Source organism: Schistosoma mansoni, chromosome 1 (assembly GCF_000237925.1).
Source record: "Schistosoma mansoni strain Puerto Rico chromosome 1, complete genome".
NCBI lineage: Eukaryota > Metazoa > Platyhelminthes > Trematoda > Strigeidida > Schistosomatidae > Schistosoma > Schistosoma mansoni.
The window spans coordinates 35,913,993-35,931,673 of record NC_031495.1 but is presented as its reverse complement, the minus strand read 5'-3'; the positions used below and the strand labels follow the sequence as shown (position 1 = coordinate 35,931,673).

The following is a 17,681-nucleotide window of genomic DNA, read 5'->3' as shown; positions in this document are numbered from 1 at the left end:
AGCTGTGATTTTTTTCTTGTTCATAAATCTTTATTTTGAAATTTCTGAATATGCAATACAGGATTTAAAGTTTTACTTATCTTTTGAGTTCAGAAAGGTGTTCACACTGTTGTTTCACATTGTTTACAAGTAAAGCTAGAGTAGTTGGGTTCACGCCGCTCTCAATTAGTTTGATGCACATCAGCAATTCTTCATTATCTAAACCTAAAATGAAAATTACGCGGAGTTAACCTGAGTACACTATATGTTTAGTGAAAAATTTAAACAGAAAGTAATTTGTAACACTATTTCATTTGAAAAGACACCCATAGTATTTCCTAGTTCCGTACACATCCACTATTTATGACAGGAAATCTGCGAAGAAATAAGATCAAGATGAAGGTTGTAGGTGATCCTGACGGTCCCATTGGAACTACGGACTCGACCGTTGTTAATCGAGTAAAAAACATATAGTAAACTTGGGTAGTATTTGGGATGTCACGAATGTAGGACCCTTCGGCCAACCAGTCACAAATGCATGTCATACTCGTGAAATTAAGAATCATGACAGTACCCACTTTCGGTGACATATCTTTTCTATCGTGGGGATTCGTGAGACCAAGACTTTAATGTCAAATATGATTGTAAAATCGGTATTGCTTTAAGAAATCTAAAGCCAAATGCATTCGTTTACAGAAATTTAGTCACAATCGAAAATGCGATAGTCAATAAGGCTTATAAATGGGACGTTTTTAAAGTTACGATTTTGTGATAATATAAGCAGTACAATTATTCTGAGGGTCTAAAATCACTGTTTATCTAATATTTGATTAGTCCTAATAAACTGTGACGCGCAACTATTACTTGCTTTTTAACCAATTTAACTTGAAAATTGACTTGAGATCCACTTCTATTCAACCAGGTTTCGCGTTGTTACCGTAGATAATTTAGTCGTTTTCAGTATTAAAATGGACATCAACTGCGGATCCCGAATAAATTTGCCATGTTTACCTGTGTTTAAGAGACTTGAAATCTCAGCTAAGACACCGAAAGTAGCAGCCGCAACTTTATCTGTGTTTGATTCTCCTATCGATGGGTTTGTGTTGGCTGTTGGTTCATTGTTTTTCTCCTCTCTAGGAAAACCCATAGGATTTATTGTCTGAAATTAGGTAGAAACGTAAACTATCAGTCAAGGATATGTAACAATGCATTGTTAACTAGATTATCGAAATTCTACAGAAAAACAACTGATGACTATCATTAAGGCGATTTCAGAGTTCAGTCTGTGAAAAGTGAAATGCTTTTTGAAAGTGTTTATTTCGAATTATTTACATGAGGCCTCACACTACATTTTCCTCTCCACAATACATCAAAACTCTAAAACGCGGATCAATCTTCTTTCCATCAGCAGTATAAAGTAATAGTCGGATGCATACGTCACATATTGGACATGGATCGACAGGTAAAATGGTCCCACACTCCGTAACTATCCAGCGAGAAGCAAGACGTCTGCAAACGAAACAATGCAATACACGTACACTGCATCGACCGGTGAGCATTGGGAATAAGGACTCAGTTTGACATGAATCGCGATCTACAAGACTGAAGTATTAAAAAAAGAATTCGTTAAAATAGATAACTGAGACTTGTCTATTACTTTAAAAGTCCAAATTAAACGATAGCACACAACATGCAAATTGCCACTTTTATCCTTACTTACACCTGTTAATCCCAATGGAGCATAGGCCACCGACCAGCATTCTCCAACCCACTCTGTCCTGGGCCTTCCTTTTTAGTTCTATCTAGTTGTTGTTCATTCTTCTCATATCTGTCTTGCTTTTCCCTTTGTGTATGTTGAGACCTAAAGAACATATTACGTCGGGAAGTACAAGCAGATATGAAAAGGATGGATGTTAACTGGAAAAGATTGCAAACGACAGAGTTGGATGGAGAATGCTGGTGGGTGAGTATGCTCCTCCACGATGGGTAACAGACGTAAGTAAATAATAATAATACGAAGAATAACGAGGACTTACACTCGCGTGCTTGGTTATTTTACAATTTCTTGACGATATTCCTCTCTCCCATTTCTTTTCACTATTAATTTATTGATTATTCCAAATACTTGGGCTCTGAGTTCACCCTTTTAGTTCGTCAAAATGACCCCAAGACCGGTTTACTTTTCAGGTCTTTCAAGAATGATTCCGCGAAGTTACACCAATCCTTATAAATCCAACAAGACTTGGTGTCACCTTATTCACAATCAAATCCCTTTTTTACTCACTAATAATTCCTTAAATACAAATCGTCGACTTCTCCCAAACATGTCACTAGTGCTGACTATTCGAGGTCACAAAAGTTCCCTGAAGCCACGCTTCAAACTATGTGGTGACCCTCCTAATGTCCGAAAACTATGTCAAACCGAGCTACAGGATTCACTTGCTAGGGCTCAAGAATCCCATGAAATCCCGGAATGGTCATTCACTTAGCCAAACAATAAATTAATAGTGGTCTACAAATTGATTAGGTTGAGGTTAACCATCATTTCAAATAAACTGGTAGTATAATAGATTAAAGGGAATGCTAGAACTAAGAAATGCGATTTTAAACCCACCGGATATCGGAAAAGATAATCATATGTTCACAATTTCCTTGATGTACGAAAAAATATGGCTTTCCAATGCAAATAACAAGATCTTCAAGAGTCACTGATTCCATTGATGATGATGTAAAAGGCCCATACGTCTTAAGTTCCTTTTTGCTTTTGGCCCACTGTATAACCTCTCTAGGGTATAAAGTAAGTAAACAAAGTAACTTACTCCCCAAGGCTCTTGCTATTTGGGTTTCGTAGATCATCATAAAAAGTGCCTTCAATGAAAAAATATGATGAAGGGTAAATTCGATCCGCCGAAACACGCAGCTCGGGATTGTCAAGGGCCTCACTACAGTCTCCTAGCCAAACCTGAAAACTGCTTACACAGGGTGAACACTTACCTTATCTTGTGAACATTTTATGGCTTCCCTTAGGACTGTGAGATTTTGTTTGGATAACAGCACCAACCTCTGAGTAATGACTAGTTGCCGAGACTTAAAAAGTCGCTAAAAATGACCCATAATACCTGCGCACAGGGATCGATGCTAGGAAGGCAAAATGGTCGGTAAACAAGAACGGTCACAAATGCATCCTGGATGACTTCTGTGGCCTCTGGAGATTCATCAACAGAATTTCGGTAAGACGTGTCCACAAGTGGTCGAGGATTTCTTTGCGTTGCTGTGAGGACTGATGTCCTAGAATTCAAACCTTCAGTTTCTTTCAGTAAATGAGTCAGAGTCTTTAGCTGCTTTTCATCTTTCCTCGACGGTATGATTTTTAAGATTTCCTCTAGGGTCGTGTACTCCCCATCGAAATATAAATTTTCCAAACTAGACAAAAGTTTCAAAGTGTAGATAGATTTACCTGCAATCACTCTCAAGCTGTTCGAATAATGAAGAATCAGTTACGATCTTTTTAAACTCAGACGTAATAAGATCATTAGCTTCGTTTTCCTTTAATATTTTATGCTCATTGGGTAAACAGGAAATAAATTGTTTCTTCAGATCTCCTATTCGGAACTTCGGCGAATCAATGCTGATAATTTCCATCAGTTAATCATCTTAGAATATATTAAAAACAAATTACGTAAGTTATTTACACAGCACTGAATTTCGTATGTTACAATAACGTGAATTATTGCTCACTCGAGGCAGTCTAACATAGCGATATAAAATCGAGGGTATGTGAATATTTCGTCAGATCTAAAGAACTCACGCAGCTGAAGTGCTCTTTGTCGTGTGCAAAAAATTGAGACGTAACACACAATAGTTGACAGCACTGAATAATAAAAAGCTGTTGTGAACCTACCCAAGTAAGACCAGTTAGTGCTTACCTTTACTTGAATAACCATAACTGCAATATAGTATTTGATATTTCGACATAAACAATTGATTAGGGCCAACAACCACTTATAAACTTGGGGTGGCACAACGCCATGATATAACTAATAGTTGACCGAGTCTATTGATACCACTGCTTAATACGGACATATACAATATTTTACGTACATTACACTTTCCGTGTGCTGTGTTGTGGGAATGAAGGCGAACACAGATGTTTGAGGTAACGACAAAAGCGTTTTAAGAGTGGGTGCAAAATTACATCAGGGCGTATATTAGCGAAAAGTAGACAATTTGGCGGATATTTAGACGAAAAATAGACAATTTAGCGACATTTGAAACACAGATCGACATAAAAGAGAAATTCCGCCTTATTTCCCCGGGCAGGCGAAAAAGCAGACATTTTGACGCATTACCGCATTATTTCCCCCTTGTTTTTCAATGCATTTTCCCCTTTATTGTTTGTTTAGGATACTAGTGTCCACTTCAAAAATACTGACACTGTCGAGTACATATGAACTACAAGTACTGGACTGGCGGTTTGACTGAAAATAATAAATTGTGAAACAGAGCTAGTAGACCAGTAATTTAAGAACCTAATACTAAGAACAAACGTTTACTCGAGCAGCATCTTTAAATTGCGCCTCCGCGTCCATTATCCAATACCTATGTGACCACATAACTTTAAACCACTATCTTCTCTTTGGGTCTTATTATTATGTAACAGTTTTATATCTAGGGTTTCACCTACCAAGACGTATTGGTAATCGAATGCTCAGTGTAAATACTCATCTCACAGGAGTAACCAGAAAAGAGAAAAAGTAAGACCTGTATAGCTGTTGTCAAATCGGGTTGTGGAAATGGGGAGATCTGAGAGAAGGAGACCTCATGCATATCTCACAGAGAGGTCAGCTATTTTCCCTAAGTCAAGAGAGTGTTCTGGTGAAGAAACAAACGTTATGTTTGGAGACGCCCTAGTCCACCATAAGTCCTCAAACAAGTCTATTTGAGGAAATAGCATAAACATTTCCCGGGAATTTGGAGTTAGACAATGTTATTACATTAAAGATGTCACCAGTATTGTAGTTTGACAACTCTTTACCAGTAACACCTGTAGTCGAATCGCACCCGCCCAGTTAAAATCAGAAGTCAGAAGCGAGGAGGTTGGAAGATATATTTGATGGGTTATCAATATATCGAGAAGTGACTGATCTAATCTGGCTAATGATCGTAGGAGATGCTTCCCATGCCGCTCTGTAACGTGATCTGGTACGGATGCATGACCAAGCACCTTCAGTTAAACGGGTCCTTTAACACTAATGTGGTCAGCATCCAATTTCGAACACTTACAGAGCTATTGATTTTGGGGAATTATTTACAGCTACATTGCCGATATGTCGAAAATCGTATGATCTAAGCTAGTTAATGGTTTCAAAAGATGCGTGGCACAGCGTACTCACTCGCGATCTGGTGTGGATGAGTGACCGAGCGTCTTCAGCTAGATGTGTTCAGCGAAACTAATGAAGTCAGAGTCAGTATTGAGGACTTATTGGACTATCTATTCTGGGGATTTATTTATCACTAAAAGTAAGCATTACTGAATAAGACGAAAAAGAGATTTCAAGAGAAGGCAGGTGAGCTGTCTCTTAAAATTTACTTTTGCCTCCTCGAAGGGATGAGAATTCAGTATAAAGTAGCAACGAACACTCGACGATGCGTCGTAGTTCATTTATATGTGATATAAAAATTAAAGTATTTAGAACAGTGTACTGCACCGAGTACTAGTTTCCAGGGCGGGGGTAGCATTTGAAATCCATAAATACTTTCTGTCAACGACCTAATTAAGAATATTTGATCGACTCAAGAGACGATTCCCAGATTTTCAAGCTTCAAGAGGAGTCTGTTTCCGACAGCATATCAAATGCTTTGCTGAAGTTTGCGTAAACAACATCGAGTGATTTCTATATTCTGAAAACTCTGTCCGTTGCTGATTATAATGAGAAGGTTTGTTGTGCATGCTTACCCCGTTCTTCATATCAGGTTGTTCGTTGTTTAACATGCTGTTGGCTTCCACGAATGTCATTATCGCCTTTTCAGTATTTTTTCTAATATTTTAACAACGAAAAAAGCGTGGCTGATAGGTCTGTAGTCTGGTGGAAGATGTCTGAGTCCTATTTCATGAATCGGATAGATAAATGGATCTTTCCAATCAGTAGGCAACTCGTCTCGGGAAAGTGATATACTCACTATCATAGTCAGCGTGTAGTGAACGGGGACACAATGTAGACAACCGAATCGATTTCAACACAAAATCACGGAATGTCTTAGTAAAATGTAAGAAGCATACAGTAAATCCTCCACCAGAAAAATATCAATCAATTGTCTCAAACTTGACAGTTCTTTCGATCCCATAACAATCATTCTTTGTTCTTGTTCTCATTTCTTTGATCTTCTCAACCATCTGCCTCCAGCGATTTCACTTTCGATTGAAGAGACATACTACTTCTATCAGTCGACATCAGCTGCACACATCACAATTGGAGCGGCAACGTATTTTGAAATTTGGTTCAGAAATTCAGGGTGTAGTTCATTCGGTTCTGTCATCAAATATTTCGTGCCGAAGATGCTAAGGCCCTTTGATACATCATCTCGATCAAAATCGACAATGAGCCGTGGATTTTGTGACTTTGTATTTGGGTTTAGTTCTTCGTCTAAGAGGCGCTTGTGAGTGAAAAGTGACCTGAAATACCTCTCCATGGCCTCTGATTTCTTCTGGTTGTCATATATCATTTAAAATGCTTTTCAATCAGTAGTTAGGTTTGGAATCCAATAGTGCAATCTACTCCTGCGATTTATGTACGAAAACAGGTTCTTCGTCTGCTTGATTACAAATTGAACAAATTGATTTTCATGTATCCGCTGCGCTTAATGGGTCACCCTTGTACACTTCTTTGGAAACAACCTGTAGCGTCTCGGCGTATTTACTACCCTAAGGCTGATGACGACGTTTCAACATTTTCGTTTGTTCCACTAATCGTTGGGTTTCCTGGTTTCCCTAGTTATACCACTGCTTTTTCTACTTTGTAACAATTGTGTGAATAAGTGGGTGAGTTACTTGATCGTATAGCTGCCGAGAATGAGTCAATATCTCTCATACAGATGCATTGGCGTCAATTTCCTAGGTTTGAGTCAAAGCTCATGTTTGATCACCATCATGTCTGCCTTCCACGTGTAAAAATAAACCAACGCAACTGGTTGTCAGACCATATCACTAATAAACTACAGTAAGATGACTACATGATCTCTTCTAACTATAAGTGGAAGGAATTTTAGCTGACTGACATCGTCAAATTGTGTTATCACTAAGCCTAACACAGAGAGGAAGTTTTGTAAGTCAAACCTCATGGGATCTCTATGTGCTGAGATTAAGCTGGGAAGATTGTGGCTTTTGAACAATGTCTAGCAACACAGTGATTTTTGTGAACCTATTTCTAAATTTACTCAATTTATCAAAGGTGCATTGCAATTAACTACTAAAAGGCTCCCATACATTTCGATCAGAGTAAAAATTTATTTTTCAAAGTCATCAACAACACATTCTACGGTGAAGATAAGACTAGTATTCTGATTTTACAACCTGCTACCAGTAGCGCCTTCTATATACGAAGCTTTCCCCCGACCAATGGAAATCAGAAGTCAGACGAGAAGGGGTAGGAAAGATATATTTGATACGTTATCAATATATCGCGAAGCGTTTATTCTAAGCTGGCTAGTGAACGTAGGAGCAGTGTCCCACACTGGGCCGAAGCGTGATCTGGTACGGATGCATGACCGAAAGCCTTCAGTTAAACAAGTCCACTTAAACAACGTGGTCAGCATCCAATGTCGAACACTTAGAAAGCTATTGATTTTGGGGAATTATTTACAGCTACAACAGGTAATTCAATAACTTTCCCCTTGCGTTTCACAAATCTCTATATCGTGTGCTACCGTCTTGACAGTTCGTACTATTTATGAGCTTTCTATGTACTGGATAACCACATTACCCATACGGCTTAGTCTTTCATCCCTAAAAAGTAATTAACCAAACAAACAAATTTCACAAACATACAACTCTGATTTTTCACATGTTTTTGGAAGTGGCAACAACATCAAAAATTTTTGTAACTTCCACCTTTTTGAGCTCCGTCATCTTATCACACTGGCTCAGAGGATATATATTTCATACATTTATTTCTGGGGAGCGGTGCTTTCTGTAACATTGAGAAATGTTTCAAGAGCGTTTTTTGTGATGATTATGAGTATTTGAATCATAGTATAAACTAGGAATCCCAGAAATAACGCAGTTTATTCAAGAAGCACTAGATGATCACAAACGAATGTACTGTATTTGGGGTTCGAAATTAGTCAGTCATCAAGTACAAGGAAATCGTCAATTCATATAAAGACAGTTTCTCTCCGAAATTCTACAATACGCAAACCACCAAGCGTGGGGATTTTTGCACCGTTTCGACTGCGCTTACTTTTCCGGCCTCTTTTACTGTGATCAATCAAACTAAGATCAGAAGTGAAAAGTTTTCTGGATCCAGGCAGCTTAGTGAATTATACAGTATTTGGTTTGAAAATGGCGTAGCTATTTGGAGACTGACAACGATTTTACACGTAACACCTTTATAATTGAAGGATACCAAAGCACCAAAAATCAGAAATGAAAGTGCTCGAAGATATTTTTGTGAAGTTACCGATATATTGAAAATCGTATGATCTAAGCTAGTTAATGGTTTCAAAAGATGCGTGGCACAGCGTACTCACTCGCGGTCTGGTGTGGATATGTGACCGAGCGTCTTCAGCTAGATTTGTTCGGTGAAACTGATGAAGTCAGAGTCAGTATTGAGGACTTATGGGATTATCTATGCTGGGGATTTATTTACATCTTCATATCTAAGAGGTGAATTGTATATACCGATTTCCAAAACACCGCAGTCGCGGATTTCGTGTAAAGCGAACCATGAATCCCTGTTAAAGTATCTCCTCAATAGCTCACTTCTGTCAGATACGATATAGATCATGTAATAAGAACTTCTTGGTAACTTGGAATAACCGTACTGTCCCAATGGAGCACATTTATTCTGAATCCGACTCTACAAAGCGTTCCAAATTGTTAACCGCTGAATTATATTTAACTGGGATCGACAGGTATTAGTGAGTGGCTACTGGTCAACTTAATTAATGTAAACAGTCTATTTGTTGCTTACTAATGAACCAACTATGTTTGATACAACACTAAAACAGTTATCCACTTCGGACATCCCGGTTTGTATTCATTAATTCAGCTGTTCCTGTGGGGAAACCTATACTTGGGATACTACTACTTATTTAGGAAGTAAATATCTATATATGGTTTGTAAAGTGTCAAATAAAACAATCTAGACTTACAGCTTATTTTATTTAGCCAATGTTAGTAGACATAACTAAGCCATTTGCAGTGATCTACCGAATACTCTGATATTTTCCAAATAATTTTAGAGGCAAACTATAGATAGCAGGTGCTATAGGGACTCAGTCCGACCATTTTATTCTGTTTTCAGAAAGGTTTGTGATACCTCTGTTACTTTCTTAGCCTGATAAAGTGTAATACAATATCATTCACACCCTTAATTTCTTCTTTATTACTTGTAGTATGAGCGAGAATAGTATCGTCAATAGAATTCATCATTTCATTTATTCGTGTCCACAGGTACGGCATGTGCTTTGCACCCTCCAAGTGCAAGGTACTCTTACAAGACTGGCAGGATTCTCATCCTGTACTCACCCTAGATGGTGAGCGGATTGAAGTAGTTGAGAAGTTCGTGTATCTAGGTAGCTACATAATGGCTGGTGGTGGCGTGAGTGATGAGATTGATGCACGTATAATGAAAGCCTGAGCGGCTTATGCCAATCTGGGCCATCTTTGGCGCCTTCGTGATGTTAGTCTGGCTGTAAAAGGTCGGATCTACAACGCGTCGGTGAGAGCAGTTTTGCTCTATGTTTGTGAAACCTGGCCTCTCCGAGTTGAAGATGTCAGACGACTCTCTGTGTTCGATCATCGTTGTCTCCGAAGGATTGCTGACATTCAGTGGCAACACCATGTTAGTAATGCAGAGGTTCGGCATCGTGTGCTCGGGCGCAGAGACGATAATTCAATTGGTATCACCATCTTGAAACACCGACTTCGGTGGCTTGGACATGTTTTACGAATGTCGTCCCAGAGAATTCCACGTCGTGCATTATTTGCCGACCCTGGGACTGGTTGGAAAAAGCGGAGAGGAGGTCAGTGTATGACATGGTGTCGTGGCATGAAAGAGAGCTGCAAAGGGCTAGCTTCTGTTGGTCCTTCACGACTCCTTGGTTGGGGTCCGAGAGATGGTGCAACACAGTGGCTAGAGACGTTATCAGATATGGCTCAGAATAGAAGCCAGTGGCGATCCTGCTGTAACCTTCTTCTACTTTCTTCACAAAGAGTGGTTCTAACTTTCCTAACTGAAAGAGTCTTCTGGTTGTACATTTCAGTCCGCCTTATCTTTTCATCCCTTCTCTTCCTACTTTTTGTGTGGCGCATATGTATCTGGTGACCTTTTGTACCAATATATATGTGTTTAAATAAATAAATAATTATTACTTGTAGACCCAAATACATAAGACACACTACTTGTGACGCAACTTTCATGATTATTTCAACTTTACTTTTTAAAGTGTTCTGCCAAAACCGCGCCTCCAATAAACTTTACTCCGTCTGAAAGTTGATGTACCTTTGACGCCATGTTCCGCTACACACTACTTAAAGACATTCTTGTGAGTAGCGTCTACCAAATTAGTGCTCACGATATCCTTCTATCAAGTAATGCTATTTAATCACTATGATCGGTCATATAATCTACTTTATTGTTATCATGATCTTATAAGTTTCCAAGATTGGTTTATATTCTTTACATATATGGATATACCTTACTGTATACTAGATTAAACTCTGAAGATCTAGTTCAAAAGACTTATGACCTTACAGCTATTTAAATGTGTACAGAAATGCGGTGTTACAAGCAAAAATTTGTTTACTTTCCTTCTGTACTAATAACTGACTTATTTTCTCTACTGTTATTCTCTTATTGAGGTGTATTAGAAATAAATATAATAGTATCAGGTGCACTGACAGTAGCTTATGAGGTACACAAAAATATGACACTAATTAGATAAAACTTCCTCTTTTTTAGTTACTTTGATTCATGGTTTTCATATCATTGGCATTCTCATCGTTAGAAAGGAGTGAAAAACAAAAACGTTTATGAGAAAAAAGAGTAAATAATAGGGAGATTTATTATATTTTGAAAAAACATATCGAGAAAGTGGTTTTAACTAATCATAAACCAAATTTAGAAAATTATTATTGTTATTTTTTAAGAAGGAGAAATAAACGACTTCAAGAACGACATATAAACCAAAAATAAAAATAAAATCAGAGGACATTATGAAATTATTGCACGGACGACATCAGAATTCAATGCATAAAACGAAATAGAATTAGGTAATATTTATATGGATAAGTTAATTATTGGAATACATATGAATTCCGCTTGCAGATATTAAACATTATGATTAACATAAATACGTAAATGTTTATTAAACTTGCAAATCACATATAATGAAAACATTGTCATCACGATTATCACCAGCCGGAAAAAAATTTAAGATATTATGAATGTTTTAAGATAGTATGAAAGATAGGAGTTCAACTATACAAAGAACATCCATTGTAGTTAAAAGCCATGCTTTATATATTCAAATAAAATGCTTTATGTTTCACACATTTATATTAGATTGGTTTTATTAAAAATTAGGATAAGGTGGATTAGGAATATCAGTAGGATAAGATGGAGCGTGAGACAATTTATCTGAATGATACATTTTACAACTTGAATCCCTGAATTCTGAATCATGTGTTCCTATCTTATAATCATTATTTTGTGTATTCAACGGTTTAATTCCTTGCATTCGCATATAAGATACCAGTTGATCTGGGATTTCAGAGAGAACAGCTTTAGTTAAACGTCTTTTACTCTCTTGAACATTATTCAACTGGTGGAAGTTGCGAAAAGGAACGAACTGAAAGAAAGTAAGAAAAAAACGTGAAATTCTATTTTGTTGCAGTAGAGTTTCTTAAATTTAAAAAAGAAATCAGAATAATGTGGTTAGATGATCAAGTTGTTACACTTTATAATGGTCTGGAACGATTAAATGAAACACAGGAGGAAAATCCTGACGGCTTACAAGAAAAACACCTTTGACAAAGTTGTAAACAGTAGACCGATCTAAACAAATCATAAAAATGTCTGTTGGATATGTGGCAGTCAATTTAAAATCAACATACATGACCACCTCAAAGAATATATAAACCAGTATTATGAGCTTTATGTAGGACTGATATAATTAGAACTAGGCATTTATAGTGACTTTAGTTTGCCATCCAAAAACTACGGAACTTATTGAAACAAAGTAAAGATACTAAACACAATTTCTAGACCAAAGGTTATTGAAATAACATCGTTAAGTTAACTAATCTTATTCTTTTATTTAGAACTGAGAAACTGACCAGCGCATTACGTATTACGTAGTTTTCATAAACAGGTAGGAAATTTGATGACATGAACATTTTCAAATATTAGTTCCTCAAAGACATCTTATTGAAGAGATACCATTTTTATTGGTGATATCATAGGATAACTCACTTGTTCATGTTACTACCAATATTAAATGGTAGTAAAAGTTTATCCGTCGTTGTATTTACTTGGTGTAAAATTCATTTCCGGATACCAACAGGACTTTCCGACTGTGAAATTAAATTGGCTAATAATAAAAATTTAAGAAATATATCCTTCATAGTCGTGGTGGCTCGGTGGGTAAATAGTCCGAATTTTAGTCAAAAAGTTGCAAGATCAGAACCGTCTTCTGATACTTTGGTTCAGTCAACTTGTTAAAAGTTAACGCGCTTAGGGTGTGACTTGAACCCGAGTACATGAATCAGTACCTAGCATATGAGTTTAATTAACTAAAAAATATACATTTTGTGACTTCAATGCTATATCCGGCTCTATTAACAAGTGAGGGTAGAGGAATTCGATGCTTCTAAATTATTACGCACTACAAGTGAATGAGATGATTCAGAATGATTTCTTGTGTCAGCTTAAACTCAATCCTAATGTGCTTGCATGAGATAAATTTCCTTCAATTACCTTGATGTCAATGAAAGAAAACTTCATCATACAAATGAGTGATAGCCAATGTATTTGATATAAATAATGTGGGATAACAAGAATATATGACCATAAATCAATCCTATACTGTGAAAATATTATGGAGTCGGAATTAACTGAATACAATTCTTCTAAGGAATAACAATAATCTCACCAAATCAATAGATTTATAAATAACCCAAAGAATAGAAAGAAAATAAATATGAATCGTAGACGTACCTGAACAATATCACGAATAGCAGTTTTTCCACGAGAACTTAGTCTTACTTCATCACCATCAAGTTCTTCCATTTCATCAAAATTCGCAGGACCGACGCCAACAATAATGATGCTTAGAGGTAAACTGGACGCCTATTAATATCAGAAAACACATGGCGAAAACTCACTGCTGAGAAATGGAACATTTTCACAATTAATGCTTATTATTATTATTATTATTATTATTATTATTATTATTATTATTATTATTATTATTATATAGCCTAGCTCAACATGCAGACCAACAAATAAAGTTAAAAAGTTTCAGTTATACTGACGAACTAACCATTATTTTACAACAAAGTAATGTTTAATAAAAGCACCAAAACGATATCAGATAAAAATGAACATACATTGAATATATTTTGATCCCTAAGGCTCACGAATCGTAATCTCGTTTCTACGATATATAATCCAGAATAATAACAAATTATGCATAAATAAAGAATCAATTTTATTGAGTTTACTAACCGGGCGGGAATAAAAATCATTTCCACTTTATAAAAAAAGCTGCCTTAATTTATTTATGAGAATTACTGCATATAAAATTTGAGGTTTTGACCTAAATCTATGTATGTACAGAAAAAAAAAGAATAATGAATTCATATAATTTTATTTCAGGTCACATTGATTTACTCATACAACAGTTGATGTTTGAATTAAAAATGCCAAATGTATCAACAAAATTTTCAAAAAAACGATGAATATGTATGTATGCATACATATATACAACTGTAATAAAGATCTAAAGTATAATGTTAGAAGAAATCTTATGCAAGGATTCAAAATAACAACAACCAAATATATATTATCTAGGTTTGTTCATCCACGTTCGTGTTGTTGAAATAATCAATTTCTGCAAACCATTCAAATATTGATAACTAACAATACAGTTATTACTTTCGAGTCTACACAAAAAAGTAGACATTCGTTAAATGAATTGGAGAAACGCAACGGTAAATACTACTTACAACTTAAATTAGGAATCTCATTCAAGAAATATACAAAATAATATTTTCCTTAAATAAGTGTAGAATCCTAATAAATTTTAGTAAAAATACTTCTTCCTAGCTCCGATCAATAATATTGCTGAAAATATCTATCTTGTGTGAGCATATACATATACCGTGTATGTATAATATTCCCAACTTTTATTTTATAGGATAGAGATACTCTTATTCACTTCGAAAGATAGAAAAGAAACATTCCGCCTGAATACATTTTGCAGCTCATAACTTTAAAGAAATTTAGTCAACTGAATTAAGTACATTATGATGAAACTTTTGTTAGCTGAGATATATTGCTTAGAATGAAACACAATGATTGATAAATAGTTGTGTGAAAGTGTGAAATCCTCAACGCCCTATTATCAATTTCGGCTTGAAAAGGATTGTATATTCAGTGTTTCCACTTAAAGGCAATCAATATTTACTGAAGCCTGTAATGAAATTACAGTTACAAATTAAAAAAAATTTTATGAAAAGAGAATCTTAGTAAACGGTTACTTAAGACTAGACTATAAGTTTCGATTGAATTTTAAGGAATAAATAAACAATTATATTTATATCGAAATATAAAATGACATGTGTGAAGAAAATAAAAAGGCGAAATTAACTGCAAACTATTCGTAAGTATCTGTTTCCTTCCATTTAGAGAAAACGAGTTACCATGTAGAAATTTCAAAACTCCCAATCCTAATATCTACGTTTTTTAAGTCCTCAGAGAAAAAAGACAACACAACTGATGAAACGTGGTCAATGTAAAACTAAGTAGAAGAAAGTATTTATTTATAATGAAAGAATGAGACTGTACACTTGGGTGCGCTCTTCACAATGTTATAAATATAAAAGATTCTAAGTAGACATTAAGAGTAACTGGAAAAAAACTCATCAATAAATTCCGAAGTTTTCTTTGCTTCAATTTTTGGATACTATTTGCACTGTCATACAGCTGATGAAACGAACAATGTCTAAAGTCGCATTTGGACCTGTTTTCCTATTGCGGACAGATATAAGTAGAATTTAGGAAGAATTGGAAGTGAAATATTTATCATCAGAAGATGGAATTTAAGAGAAGAGAAGAAAAAACAGAGAACAATCGGAATAACAACAGGATTGTAAGACTGATGGAGTATGTGAAGGACAACTCAAGATATACAAATGATATAATTAATGTATGATTTTGCGTGTTTTGCAAACCCATTATGTGATTTGGCTTAAAACAATGAGTTGGTTTTGTCCCTTCAAGCCTTTATTCATTACCATGGAAAGAATGGCAGATCCCAACCTCTTGCCATCGTTCTGCAACTGAGTAAGCAGCAGGCTTTAACATCCGGTTTGTCGGAAAAGTACTTGTAATGCGTTATACTCGCATTTTATATCTTTATTCAATCATTTACAAAGAACCATTGACAAATTGGAAGGAACAACGGACGTTGGAAAGTGCCTAAGAGACAACTGCAAGGCACAAAAATTGGTTGATGACTAAGATAAATCCTAAAGATAGCTAAATTTATCCATCTCAACCTCAGGAGCGATGTCGCGGGAATAATTAGTAAAAGGCTTGACACTTTATCAGCTGAAATCTAACCTCTAACCAAACTATCAATCCTATATAAAACAGCATGTTCAATAACTCAATCCAGATATATTCAATTAAACTTCAATCAAATTCATCCATGTTAGCATTTTTAACCTACATTATAATTTTGATTTTTAATAATACAGATTGTAAAAAGCTAGTGAGAATCTAGTGAAATAAGATGTTTTCATATCATTCTGTTTAATTTTTTGTTCTTGTTTTTCTCAAGACGATCAAGAAAATTATGTGTATGATATTAATTTAGCTGTTTCGGTTTGTATCTGCCCAGAAAACAAATCTTATTCCTTCTTCATTGTGAAATGCAAAACAAACAAATTTACAGAATAGCTTCTATGAAATTTCTTTTTATATTGTATCTATCATGAAAACATGAACACTAGAATAATTTAGAATAAAGTTAAACATTGACAGAATTGGTACAAACTAACTTGTATATCATCAGAAGCATTTTAACATGTTGAACGACAATAAAAGTTTGTAGCTCATAGTATAATAAGATTAGTCTATATTCAGTCAATAATAAACAAAATTTTATAACAGATTATCAAGTTTTAATAAGTCTTCAATATGGAAAATGTGTTGTCATCGTAATGTATGCACTTGCAAATGAGGCCCAGATCAAGAAAGAGATTAAATTAACTGTTAGCAAACGATTGATATACACAAACCAGTCATTATGAATGGCAAAAAATAACATGTTCCTCCTTTAAGAACAGATTATCCATAGTATAAACCAGTTGATTACTTATATATCTATCAATCAATCTGATAATAATAAATTGAAGTGAAACATCTAATTGTCCGGAAAAAATTATTATTTAAGCAGATAGAAAATTGATCAAAATCAATTAAAATAATGGAAATAAATGATGATACAGTTCGATTAATGTTTAGTGCATAACAAACAAATGAAATATATTTATAAATAAACGAAAAATTAAACAGAAATCAAATTTATACACTTACATTTACTATAGCAGCCTTTGTTTGAGGCAAATCTGATATGATCCCATCAGTAAGAATCAGTAAAATGGAATATTGAGAACCATCAACAGACTGACGAGCAATACTTTTATTGAAGAAAACAAGCAAGTAAACAAATTAAAAACTTTTTTTCAAAAAAAGGGGTTTCGTAAATTAAAATGATGACGTACAAAAAGACAAATACAAATTCGATGAGGTACTATGTTACTAAACAATTACAAAAACTGATTATCAATGGAAATAGTCATTAGACATAATAGTAACATTCTGTTTATTGAGTGATTTTATGTTTTTCCATGAAGCATACTATGAAAACGTCAGTTCTTTTTACTAATAATTTCTTATTTGTGATATTTTCCCTGTAAGCATTTTGTGATATACAGAGTGAAATCGTCAACGCTGAAAACTTAGAGGAAATTTAGTATACTCTGATTTCAGTGATAACAACCAACAAAGACAAGTAAATTAATAATTCAAAATGGAAAATCTCACAACACATGATTTTTAATCATTACGTAAAACGGTTATACAAAATGGAGATCCCGAGTGCGTAATAAAGACTTTAACTTCAGTCCTACCTCACTCCAACAAAAAAATATATATAAATGCACCTAACTTCAGTAGACAACTCCGCCTGAAGCT

The 17,681-nt window shown here is 35.2% G+C and overlaps 2 protein-coding genes across 3 annotated transcripts in view; both read right to left on the bottom strand.

Moving 5' to 3' along the window:
* Positions 1-11: 11 nt before the first annotated feature.
* Positions 12-4,585, bottom strand: Smp_092780.1 (hypothetical protein; the record flags this gene model as incomplete). 2 transcript variants are annotated; one of them, XM_018794240.1, is made up of 8 exons in its annotated part: positions 12-204; positions 991-1,138; positions 1,329-1,581; positions 2,594-2,764; positions 2,799-2,941; positions 2,974-3,066; positions 3,099-3,402; positions 3,437-3,621. In XM_018794240.1, the coding sequence occupies 8 exons, from the start codon at positions 3,619-3,621 to the stop codon at positions 77-79; spliced, it is 1,425 nt and encodes a 474-aa protein (XP_018648674.1). In that variant the 3' UTR covers positions 12-76. The 2 variants fall into 2 exon arrangements, with proteins under 2 accessions (XP_018648674.1, XP_018648673.1); XM_018794241.1 differs by lacking the exons at positions 12-204; positions 991-1,138 and adding an exon at positions 4,533-4,585 and having other exon boundaries at positions 1,286-1,581; positions 3,437-3,632.
* A 7,187-nt stretch (positions 4,586-11,772) lies between these two features.
* The window catches only part of Smp_060480 (putative copine), a gene marked incomplete at its 3' end in the record, with an annotated part of 28,307 nt that continues 22,398 nt past the window's right edge, over positions 11,773-17,681 (bottom strand). Inside the window, exons 16-17 of the mRNA XM_018794239.1 lie at positions 13,416-13,547; positions 11,773-12,048 (exon numbers count right to left, since the gene is read on the bottom strand). Of these exons, the coding sequence (XP_018648672.1) occupies positions 11,773-12,048; positions 13,416-13,547 (408 nt within the window). The remainder of the gene's footprint in view (positions 12,049-13,415; positions 13,548-17,681) is intronic.